This window comes from Durotheca rogersii (assembly GCF_024521655.1).
Source record: "Durotheca rogersii strain YMJ 92031201 chromosome Unknown GGS23scaffold_1, whole genome shotgun sequence".
Taxonomy (NCBI): Eukaryota; Fungi; Ascomycota; class Sordariomycetes; order Xylariales; family Xylariaceae; genus Durotheca; species Durotheca rogersii.
The window spans coordinates 1,991,212-2,003,517 of record NW_026251232.1 but is presented as its reverse complement, the minus strand read 5'-3'; the positions used below and the strand labels follow the sequence as shown (position 1 = coordinate 2,003,517).

At 55.3% G+C, this 12,306-nt stretch overlaps 3 protein-coding genes across 3 annotated transcripts; 1 reads left to right on the top strand and 2 right to left on the bottom strand.

Annotated features, from left to right (window-relative positions):
* Positions 1-539: 539 nt before the first annotated feature.
* GGS23DRAFT_27222 (uncharacterized protein) lies at positions 540-2,662 on the top strand. Its single transcript, XM_051512451.1, has 2 exons — positions 540-1,409; positions 1,474-2,662. The coding sequence occupies exons 1-2, from the start codon at positions 684-686 to the stop codon at positions 2,368-2,370; spliced, it is 1,623 nt and encodes a 540-aa protein (XP_051377096.1). The 5' UTR covers positions 540-683; the 3' UTR covers positions 2,371-2,662.
* Positions 2,663-3,125: 463 nt separating this feature from the next.
* GGS23DRAFT_609101 (uncharacterized protein) lies at positions 3,126-7,860 on the bottom strand. Its single transcript, XM_051520248.1, has one exon. The coding sequence runs from the start codon at positions 7,229-7,231 to the stop codon at positions 3,461-3,463; it is 3,771 nt and encodes a 1,256-aa protein (XP_051377095.1). The 5' UTR covers positions 7,232-7,860; the 3' UTR covers positions 3,126-3,460.
* Positions 7,861-8,307: 447 nt separating this feature from the next.
* GGS23DRAFT_27172 (ras-domain-containing protein) lies at positions 8,308-9,630 on the bottom strand. The gene is made up of 4 exons (XM_051512445.1): positions 9,444-9,630; positions 9,241-9,355; positions 8,878-9,162; positions 8,308-8,798 (listed from the first exon to the last, which is right to left on the bottom strand). Exons 1-4 carry the CDS (start codon positions 9,453-9,455, stop codon positions 8,557-8,559), a joined length of 654 nt encoding a protein of 217 aa, XP_051377094.1. The 5' UTR covers positions 9,456-9,630; the 3' UTR covers positions 8,308-8,556.
* Between the last annotated feature and the right edge of the window lie 2,676 nt (positions 9,631-12,306).

The window sequence follows — 12,306 nt, the reverse complement described above, 5'->3', positions numbered from 1 at the left end:
GCGCACACATACTATACACACATCATCTCTCGCTGCTACCCACCACTTGTCCTATGCGATCTATTATCAATGCGAACATGGTCTCGGCGGGCTTGGCGCATCCTTTCGCCTCTGCCGTCGCTGCCGACGACGACGAGACGTTCCTCCTCAATATACCACTGTATATACATACGCACCTCCACGCGCGATGCTGTTTAATCGTAATGATGGGAATAAGAATGCCTCCGGTGCAGCACCCCGACGTTAGTGCTAGCTACAACGCATATGGGTGTACACACGACGTCCTCACCATGCACATCCACCTGCGCCCGACAATCTCAAACGGGCATATCGTCCCGCAGGATTCGCTGACTGATCCTTCTCTGATCCTTGGCACTTCAGGGGCTTCGTCTTAGCCTGCCGTCGTGGCTTATCACAGCTCGCTGGGCGGCAGACGGGCACCAGCTAATGAGAGCGACCTTACACAGCCTAGACGCCTCTTGCCTAGCTAAGAAGGACCCGCGTCCATCCCTTACCATCCGACTGGTAGGGCTAGACTCCATTGCTTTGATTCGGTCATTCGTCGTGCTTGGCGCCACCGCCCTAGAGAAATAAGACTGCCGTTCCCTCCCGCCCTGGCTGCTCGCCTCGTCTCGCGATGCTATTTTACGCTTCACGCCCACTCGAGGGCCGTTGAAGCATTCATGGGAGAATCACGGGCTACCGAGTCGTCTGCGCACACCTACCCGGGATGGGATGACGATAGAACAGACCGGCATCGCGTACGACCCAAGGCCCCCTTAGCGATGGGCGTAGATCACGAGCGCTGGTGGCGCTATGTCAACCACCACCTGCTCCGCCGAAAATTTGACCTCAAGAGGTTGATCATCACCATCGTAGCTATCCTCGGCCTGTCCATGGCCATCTTCGAGGTCTCCCACCATGAACTCTACAGACTCGCTCCCTTCCAGCGGCCCGACTCTCAGCAGCACGCCGTCGGTGAGCGGCCCAGCGTGCCCGGCCAATGCACCACCTGGCCCGTCGGCCCCGACGGCCACTATGTTCCCCTACATCGGAACGCTACGGCGAAGCCCCAGCTGCAGAGCTTTGCTCCCAAGGGTGGGTGGAAGAAGCCGAAAGGGATCAGGGTCGTCGCCCTGGTCTTCTACGGCCGCAAGAGGACGGTGGACTTCCTGGACTGCTACCTGCAGCAGAACCTCGCCGCGAACGGCGGATACCTCGATGCGATCAATTTCATGGTGCACACGAACAACCAGGACGATCTCGAATTTCTCCGCGATCTGGTTTCGAAGCGAGAGGGCCTCTACCATATAGTAGAATCTGGCCCGTGCCAAGGGTCGAGCTACGGCTGTATATGGGATTCCGTTGTTGACGACGACACGATATACGTGAAGATTGATGATGATATCGTAAGTTGTTTCTGCCGACGCAGCCAGAGAAACCCTTTTTTTTTCTCACGTGTGGCGCCCGCAGGTATTCATCCACCCCGACGCCATCCCTCAGTTAGTCCATACCAGGATCGCGACCCCTCACCCATTCGCCATCTCGGCCAATTTAGTGAATAGTCCCTTGACGGGTTACGAACACTATCACATGGGTGCTATTCATCCTTTCCGACCCGACCCCCGAAATAAGCCAGCACACGCCGCCGCCGAGTCGTGGCGGCCGTCCGATAAGGACCTTTTTCCCTCGTCGAGTCTACCGGAGCTTAACATCAACAAGCTCAACTCCATATCGATGGAGGACGAAATTTACCCGAGGCGGCCTTACGACGGTCACCCGTTCCTGCTGCTGTCTAACAACCCCTTCGACCTGCTACAGACCCCGATGGGTGTGAACTACCTGCGTGGAGGCGAGGAGGGCGTCGAGTCCATGTACGGAGCGGCGTGGAGGTCCTGGGCGATCGCGTCGCAGCAGCAGTACTCGCTGCTGCGGAACCTCGAGGATAACACGATGGCGCGGTACTTCTTCGGGTCGCCGCAGCACCTGCCGGCGGCGGCGAACGCGTCGGCGACGGCGCTGCGGCACCAGGAGGCGAACAAGGGCGGTCCCGGGGCGGAGCAGCTGTACAACACGCAGTACAAGCGGTACAACCTCAACTTCGTCGCGCTGTGGGGCCACGACGTGCGGGCGTCGCTACCGATCGCGGAGGACGACGAGCAGGACTTCACGGTGACGATCCCGAAGCGCGTGCGGCGGCCCTTCGTCATCGACACGCGCAGCGTCGTCGGCCACCTCAGCTTCTACCCCCAGCACGAGGGCGTCCGACAGACGGACCTGCTCGACCGGTGGCGCGCCTTCGCCAACGAGATGGTCTGCCTGCCCGGCAACCAGAAGAAGCCGTTCGACAAGCGGTGTCCCGGGTTCTGAGCCGCCAAGAAGAAGCATATATACATATCGTTTTGTTGGGTCTATAAATTATATATACATCGCATCTGTATATGTCTTTTTTCGGCGGGAAAGTGTAAAAAAAGGAGCGTGCATGCGTGTATGGTGTGTTGTACGATATTATATATTACCCCGATATAGAAGACGCGTAACGTGGAAACGGAGTTGGGATACAATATAGATATCGACACGCGCATGTGTACACATATCGGTATTGAGAGTTAGCCAGCAAAGACATGTTTTTGATCACGACGAGACGGCGGGCGATGTTGCACTAGCGGTGGGTGTAAAGTTGGATTTGGTATTGTGATTTCTATGGTCCGCCTGTGTTTATATCAACAGTGAGTCTGGTTGCGAACACGCTAAGAGATGTCTAGATTCTATCGCGATCGAGCATCTTCGCCGTCACAAGATGATTCTCTGCGTTACGTAGAACCGAAATTCGAACCACACGACCTAGCACTTACTTATCGTGTCCTTCTTGGGGGGGGGGGAGGGGGGGCGGATGAGAACCCGCCCCATCTCTCTCCTCCCTCTCTCCCTCGCTTCCTGCTCCTCCTCGCCGTGCGAGCGAATCCCTCGAATCCTGCAGGCTCTCCAGCGGGAATAGCTACGTTGTCTCTCGGGGCGGCGCGAAAAAAGAAAGAAGCAATGTTTTATAAATAGCTCCGATTCCCAGGAGCGGCGTGGTGGATTCTAGTACAGGTCTTGTATTCGTTGGGAATAAAATAGTTAGAACAAAACAGCAGTGCGTGCATAACTCGCAAGCCGGAGAGTTATCTGCGCTTACTTACCTACCCTCGCGTAAAATAAGAAAGAAAAAAAAAAGACTGACCCTCCCTTACCTCAAGTATCTAGACGAAGCTGTGCCGTGGGTTGGTTAGCTAGTTAGTAGCATGAGCTCGCGGCGCAGAGACCGGCGTAGACACACACACATATCGTCGTCGCCGCGTCTCGCGCCTCCTTCCTTACCTGATTTAGCCGTGCTTACTGTGCTGCTTACCTTGGACGAACTGACTTGTCCCGCCCCGCGCACAGGCAAGCCAGCAATGCCCGACGATGACTTTTTCTTTTACTGCTCCAGGTTTGCCGGCGGGGAGAAGGCGGTCGACATGCCGGACAGGAACCAGTCCTCGGCGGGCGGACTGAGGCCGGGGCTCGTGAGGTCGATGACGGGGGCGGGGGCGGGGGCGAGGTCGATGTCGATGTCGATGTCGGGGGCGGGGGTGGGGGCGAGGGTGGGGTCAGCAGGGGCGAAGACGACGTCGTGGCCGGCGGCCGGCTCCTCCTGGGGGACCCAGCCGGGCTGGGCGCCAGGCAGGGCGCCGGGCGAGGGCACGGTGTTGAAGGGGTCGAGGACCACGTCGTGGCCGGCGGCCGGCTCCTCCTGGGGGACCCAGCCGAGCTGGGCGCCGGCCAGGACGCCGGGCGGGGGCACGGTGTTGAAGGGGTCGAGGACGACGTCGTGGCAGGCGCGGCACTGCCAGGCGCGGGGCTGGGCGCGGCCCTGGATGCCGCCGTTGCCGCCGGCGCCGGCGAAGTCGTAGGCGTCGACGCCGGGGCGGTCGCGGCACCAGGGGCAGGTGCGGCCGCGGCCGAAGGCGGCCGTGGCCCAGTTCCACAGCGCCACCGCCTCGCGCCGCAGCTGGATCGTCAGCTTGAGCCGGTGCGGGCTGCACAGCCGCCGGCCCAGCAGCTTCAGCCCGCACGCGCACCCCGTGTACGGCAGCAGGTCCTCGCGGAACGAGCCCGCGCTCTCCCACCCCGCGCGCGGCACCGGCGCGAACGCCCCGAACCCGCCGATCTCCGCCTCCCGCACCGGGCTCATCCCCCACACCCGCTTGCCGCTCGCCCGGTACGTCGCCGGGCTGCTGACCACGCCCGCCGCGCACCCCGCGCACGCGTACGCCCGCAGCAGCAGCACCGCCTGCTCCACCTCCTCCCGGAACGCCTCGCGGTTCGCGTCGTCGCACGTCTCGCACACCGGGAACGGCGCGTGCAGCGGGTGCTCGAGGCACTCGCACACGAAGCTCGTCACGCGGCCGCACGGCTGCCCGCCCGGCCGCCTCGCCATGCACGCCGCGAGGCTGCCGTCGCGCCGCCGGCCGTCGGGGTAGATCGGGGTGAGCGGGACGAGCGCGAGCGCCGGGCGCGGGCCGGGATTCGGGTGCGGCGGCGGCGGCCGCGTCATCTTGGCGACGTCGATGTACTCGGCGTGTTCGGGGGCCACCCGCGGGACGCTCGCGGCGTCGGGGATGGGCGGCAGCGGCGCCTCGGGCGGGTAGATCGGGCGCGGCGGCCCCGGCGACTCGGCGCGCGCGCTCGGCACCATCTGCACGAGGCGCAGCGGCGCGCGTCCGGGGTTGAGGGCCTCGAGCACGTCGGCGTCCACGCCGTCCGGCACGTTCACGGCGACTTCTTCCCAGATCATCTCGCTGATGGCGGCGTAGCGGGCCTCGAGGTAGTTGCGGATGTCGCGGAGGATGATGGACTGGTTGGCCGGGACGGCAGCGAACAGGTGCTGCCGCAGGCGCATGCGGATGCTGGCGAGGTCGATGATGATGTTCTGCTCGACGAGGAATTTGGCGGCATCCCAGATCTGGCGGTATTGCGCGATGAAGTCTGGAAACTCCTGGAACATGGCCGCTTCGTCTTCGTCGACAAGGTCTATCAGAGCGAGCACCTCGAGCGTCATCGTTCTGTGGGCGTGGAGCTCTTGCCACTCCGGATCACCTAACGGCTGTGGGGATTCCTCGACCGGCTGCGGGTCTGGCGCTGGCTCGAAGTTGGTTAATTCGAGATCGATGGGGACTGTAGAGCCGTCGTCATGGAGTAAAGCAATATCCCACGCGGAATCGGTACCGCCGGGAGTTGCCATATCCCCAGGCTGGCCGACGGCTGGAGGCGCTGCTGGTGCCACTGCTGGTGCTACTGCTGGAGCCGCTGCTGGAGCCGCTGCTGGAGCCGCTGCTGGTACCACTGCTGGTGCCGCTGCCAGTCGTGCCCCGGGGATGTTTGCCCCAATCGAAGGCATGCTCACAAGCGAGTCGAACCCCCCAGAGGACCCCGTATTGCCCGAAGGAGTTGTAGTATATGGAAAGTCCACCGGGGGGGTAGGCAATCCGGGAGCCCCGGAGGTCCCGATCGGAGGTATGTTTTTGAACAGGTCGATTCCTTGAGAGAACGCGCCAAAATTATTAGCACCCCCTTGCGACAATCCGAACCCCCCGGGAGAGCTGCCAGGTCCGCTGGTGCTAGCCCCCCCTGAGGGCGGGTTTTCCGTCATGTAATTCATGAGTTGCAACATACCTTCGTCCATGGGAGGCCCCGCGTCCGCCGTGCTATCTCCCGAAGAGCCAGCACCCTCGGGAATTATCCCAGCCATAAGGTTGGGGTCTATGGGACCAATGTCCGGGGGTTGTCCAAGAATTCCCAAAGGATCGGATGTCCCGCTTCCCTCTACAAAGCCGAGGCCACCGCTGGGACTCGTGGCCGGTTGGCCTTCTCCCAGAAGCAACATCAGGCGCTGTTCTACTGGGTCTAGCGGCTGCAACGGTTGCGGCTGCAGTATGTCCGGCTGCTGTGTGTCCGGCTGCAGTATGTCCATCTGCAGGTGCTCTGGCAGAGGCTCTAGCTCTAGCGATTGCTGCTCTCCCGCCAGCTGTGTTCGAGGCAGGTCGCGGGCTGGCGGCGGCGGGGGGATGTTGGTGGTGCCGGCGTAGTTCATCTCCTCGATGTGGCGCATGAACTGGAGGTGGTGGTCGCGTGGGATGGTGAAGCCGCGGTGCCCGACCCATATGGCCGTACCGCCGGGGCCGAACCCGAGCGCTCCGAAGTAGGTCGCCATGTCGTCGCCGGGAGCGCCACGCCAGAAGCAGCCCTTCAGCGGCCCCGTGCAGAGGTGCGGGACTCCCCGGACCCTGCAGTTGTGACAGGGCCGCGTTCGGTCGCACCGCCGCGTCTCTGAGATACACCGGTCGCAGTTCCCGAACTTCGGGTACGCCTTCGTCCTCTGGCCGCGAAACGGCGGCAGGGCCTGGTTGTTCACCACGCAGACGATGCCGTAGTCGGCGCAGATCTTGCAGCCCTCGGGCGTATCGAGGTTTACGTTGCACCGCTGCGCCTTCTCTTCTCGCGGGAAGCAGCGCAGCGAGCAGAGCTCGCACTTGACGCGATCCGTCTGGTCGAAGGGTACTACCATGTCGGGGCCGCCGGGGACGAAAGTCGTAGTCACGTTGACGGATCGATCGGTCTTCGCTATCTTTGCAAGGACATCCGGCGGCAAGTGCTGTGTCCTCGTGTAATTGGTGTGCCGGGCAGCGATCAGGTTCGATGGGTTGACGCCCATATGGGTGCAGACCCGGCCAGGGTCCGTCGCACACCTAACGCACGGCTGGGTAAAGTCGCCATTGTGGAAACGCCACGAGCACATTACCAATTCGCCGGCCGCGGTGCACTCGTCGCATTGCAGCGGTATTGTCATCCCGTCGGGCCTGGGCGCTAGGAGGGATCTGTTCCACCGGCATTCTATCTTTTTCTTCTTGCACTCAGTACATCCTAGACCCGGAGGGGTATTCGGATCGGCGTCACATGTCTGATGCGTCTTCTTCGAGGCGCACCCCGCGCACGCCGAGAGTTCGAGGCCAAGGGGGTTATATCGCGGGGGATGACGACCTCTGGGCCAATTGTTCGGTCCTAGCCCTGCCCTGGGAGGCACCTCGATGGGCCGAGTGAGGTTAGAGGGTGACAAGATGACAGCGGATGAGAGGAACTCACGGGGTGTGAATGGGTATTGGGATGCGTCTACCTCAAACGCTGTAGACGACTCTGGCTGAGACGCCATGCTGTCTGCCTCAGATGCTATGCGGATTAGAACACGGGTTGTCTTTTAGGTAAAGAGTTAGTATCACAGTTGGATCGTGGGACGGATCCCGGGTGCCCTAATATCGTATGTCAACGTGTTGCCAGACCTTAACACGCAGCTCCTCGGCGTCTCGAGCATTGGAGACGACATGTATTGAGGACCCTAGTATAACCTGACGGAGAATCGTCGTACTTATGTAAAGCAGTCCACGTGCGGGTTTCACAAAACAGAGTGGATGTCAATCAAGCCAGACACTGCTCGTCCTGTCCTTTGTCCGGCACCAACGTTCAGATCAAGGAGAGTGTTTTCTCGGGAGCCCGGGAATGGGTGCCTTGGAGTTCGACTGCGCGTCTACTCGGCGAATCGGTGGGGGACCCGAGAGAGGCGGTCGAGGGGGGCTCCGGTCCCGTCCTAGGCACCGTCGCATGGCATATAACCGATCCGAGGGTCATGTCAGCCGATGACGATGCCCTGGAGTTGAGGTTTGCATGTTCACCCTCGAGACGAGGTAGTTCTCCTATGTAGCTCTCATATATATGTGCTGCCTACCCAAGCCTCAAGACGATACCCTAGCCACGCCCTAACGCCCCACGAAGCGCGAAGGACATGTAAATGAGAGCTTTCTTTGATCGACAGGTGGCGTTCGGCACTAGGACAGGTCGCACACCAACCTATAACAGCAGACCGACTCGCGACTTATTTCAATCCTGGCCAGGTTTGCAAGACATGCACATCGACGAGGAGTATCCGAGCCTGAATTGGACGAATGGACTGACGCCTGAACTTGAGATGGGGGGGAATCTATAACACGAAACCACTGCAAAGAAAACGAAGAGCAAAATAGGAAGGAAAAAAAAAAACATTACAAATAGTGAAAATGACCGGCGAGAGAAAGACCAACTTTTCCCACACACGGGATGATCTAGACCCGACGAGGTCCACACGAAGTATTCTTAACGCATCGTGGCCACGAGTTCGCATAGACAAGAAATCTGTCTTCTCAAGCGGCAGCATATTATAGCCACTCAAATTTGCCTTGTATCCCTTTTTTGTCGGATAACCGGTGGTCGCTCGGTCCCATAATCGACCTATAAGACCTCGAGTCCCGTTTCCGTGCAACGACTTCACCTCGATTGGACCGATATGTAACGTCTCGAAACCGCCAAGGTCGTTCATCGCGCTCATGTCGGATGCATCCACACCTTCACACTCATATAGCCTGGGAAGAGAGATCGCGGTCTCCTCCCACGCATCCCTCCTACCGCCGTCGGTATTCTCTTCTCCCCGCCTCGAGCTTGCCCGTCTCATAGGACTACGCACTTGGCACAGCAGCCAGCTTCGGCCTCGCCCTCGTTCATCTCCATCTTGGTAGCCGGGCCGCCGTTGCCGCCGTTGCCGCCGCCGCCGGACGGGAGGCCTTGCATATTGCGGTTATAGTGGCGAATTTCCCGCACGAGGTCAAAGAAAGCTTTGTCGACGTTCGTTCGGGTCTTGGCTGATGTCTCGAGGAACGGACATCCAAACTGTTTCGCAAGCGCCTCGCCGTCTAAGACACAGCATTAGCGGGATGATGGGAGGGGATACCACGCGTAGATGGAAAATGCGTAGGGAGTACATGTACACACCTTGCCGCGGTACCTCGCGCTCGCTCTCTAGATCGCACTTGTTGCCTACGACGACCATGGGGAAATAGTCGGTGGGGTCCTTGTCCTTTACCCGTAGAATCTGCTGCTGGAAAGTGCGGATTTCCTCGAAACTTTGCTCGGACGTGATGGAATACACTAGTAGGAATCCTTCGCCAGTGCGCATGTACTGCTCCCTCATGGCCGAGTACTCCTCCTGGCCAGCCGTGTCGAGAACGTCGAGTAAGGCGACCTCGTCATCGATGACACACTGCTTGCGGTACGAGTCTAAGCAACAGAGATAGACAGGCGACATTAGTTCCTGCGGCAGCGGATTGGGAGATGGAAGTCATGGATTCGACAAACCTTCAATGGTGGGATCATATTCGTCGACGAAATGGCTCTGTATCAATTGGATGGTCAGGCAAGACTTGCCCACACCTCCACCGCCGACAACAACCAGTTTGTATTCTCGTAGGAACTGTGGGAAAACACAGGCGTGTTAGCAGTGGTAGAGCACCAGGAAAGGCGAATGGCACTCTGGGCCTGCGCGTGGAATAGAGACACACCTTTGACGCCATTGTATATATGCTTGTGGTGTTCGCTGGGGAACAGCGTTACGTCTATTGGATATTTAGACGGGAGAGAGCAGGAATAGTAGGTGAGAGAAAAGAGAGGCAGAGGGTAAGGATAGGGAATCAAAGGGGGTGGGTTTGGCGGTGGCAGCAGCGATGGCAGCAGCGGTGGGCAGCGGTGCAGCAGCGCAGCACAGTTGGGACAATCCCAATGGGCGGACAAAGAACTTGTCACTGTCAATGCAGATGACCGTCGGCTGTGGTGAAGAAGCTGGATGGGTGAGAGAGAGGAGACTCGTCAAGCACGACGTAGAGAGAAGGGGAACCTGGCCGTCGACCGGCACAGGTTTTTTTTTTCTAGGCGAAGGAGGGAAAGAAACGGATAGTGAGAAACGGGGAATTAATTGGATGAGTTGTCCGTGGTAGGGGAATAAAAAGAACAATATCAAGAAAAGAGAAACAAGGAGATGGTTCGTCGCGGGCTTGCGTGGGCGATGCGTGTCTACAATGGGTACTTGACTGTGGTGTAGGTCGCTTTGGGGGATGGAGTGATGACGGCAAAGAAGGAAGAATATGATTTGACCGACCGAGTGAGCGAGTTGAGAGTCTTGACGGGACTGATTTTGGCGCTTTTGTCGCCCTTCCGGATGAACAGCATGGGCGAGCGACCAGCCAGCGACCAGCGCCGGGTAGCGCGCAGCAGGGGCAAAGCAACAAAGGGGGTGGGTCGCACCTAAGACCACATGTGGTACCTTGGGATACACCCAGAGTACGTACTGCGCCTAGGTGCTGCTGGGGCCCGTACATGTATTATGATGTACAAGACCTGCCTGCCATGGTGGAGCCTGCCTATCTCTCTGTAGGCAGGTATATACCACCTACCTACCTACCTACTATACCTACGCGTATTTGCAGGCGCCTCATGTATCAACCTAGGCGGCAGGTATACCTTACGTACCTGGGCTGGGAGGTACCTACCTACCCTTTTCGTGCCTGGCTGCCAGAAAGAGGAAGAGCCTGACGTACCTAGGTAGGTACCCAAGGCAGGAGGAGCAGGTACCTACTTCCAACGCAGCGGAGGCGTACGTAGAGAGGCAAGTACATACCTGCTTACACGTATATAGTCCCTGCCGCAGCGCAACGGCAGGTGTGGGGCAGGACCAAATCATCGCAGGCCGTTATCGACTAGGCAGGAACATCCTAAGACAGCCGTGCACACGGGCAACCTGCCAGGTAGGTGGGCAGGGTCGAGCTAAGATAGGTAGGTAGGTACCTAACCCAGGTAGGTCGAGAGGCTAGGAGGTACCTACCTAGGTAGATAGGGCGGTTCAACCGTCATGTATCTACGGGGTAGGTTAGTTTTAGCCGACCTACTCGCTGATGAGGTCTCAGATTAGCCCAACTAGTCCCCTATACCTTACCCCAACCTCTAACCGGATTAAGCGATTTAACCGAGCTTTTTCCCTATTAACTAAATAGGATAGATCTACGGATATATCTCTTCGTATATCCCATAGACTTTCTAATTTTAAACTTTTTAAAATTAAAACTTCTACGAAAGTTCGAATTACCTACCTATATATTAATTTTAATTACTAATCGATTAGTAACCGATTTAAAATCGGTTAGACATATAATACTTAACGTATTATATTTCATTCTTTTTTATATCTATATCTAAGGATTAATTTCTAATTAATTAGATATAGATTTCGCATCTAATTCCAATATAGATATAAATCTAAGCCTTAATTTCGAATTAGACCTATCTTAGAATAATAATATTATTACGAACCTTAATAATTAATCTAAAATTGATTTAAAATTATAAGAGCTATAAGAAATTAGATTCGGAACATATAAGAACGCTATAGAAGAAGAATAGGTATTACTCCTAAGCTATGAAAGATTAATTCTTAATTAATTTAAAATCGATTATAGGTCCAAGTAATATACGAAGATCCTATCGTTAATTATATACTAGAGAAATTAAAATTAATTTCTTCCTATTAAAGCGTTAGAATATATGCCGAATATCGTACCGAAACTATAATATAGGTACCGGATATTCCTATATAACCTATAATAAGTAAGAATAGCACTTATTACGTTATTAATTAGAAAGGTCGAATAATAAATAATACATAAAAAGCGATAGAAAAGGTAATTATTTCTTAATTAATTAACTACCATTTCATAACCGGCTATTAATTAATTATAGGTATTATTTTACTATATAAAACATAGTTTAATAAAATCAGGTTCTAGTGCCTTTTTCGACGACGCTCCTTATTCTTATTCTTCCTATACCTATACTAATATACGAGCTTACGAATATCTAGAGAAAAACCTACGAAACCATTTATATACGGAAATAATAGATACCGAATTCCAATTAATTAAAAAGGCATATTAATAAATAAAATCTAATACTAAAAAATAATCTCATAAAGGAGCTATAACGTAAGAATTAATTTACTAATAATTAATAATCGAATTCTAATTAATTATAGGTATATTTAATTAATGTTAGAGTTATATAAAGCAAAGAAATATTATTATAAGTTTAACGAGACTTACGTTCTTTAAATCGTAGTTAAAGACCACGTAAGTATTAATCGATTATTAGCCGATATTAAACCGTTTATTAATTAATTATATTAGATAATATCCGGTATTCCCTAATATTTCTTGAAATATATTAACTCTTACCCTAATCCTACTTTAAGAAGAAAGAAGCATTTTATAGCGTTAATTAATCGATAATATAACGACGGGATTTATTTAATAAAATAACTTCTTACCGGAAATATTACTAGTATTACGCCGTTAATATATTACTTTATTTAACGTAATA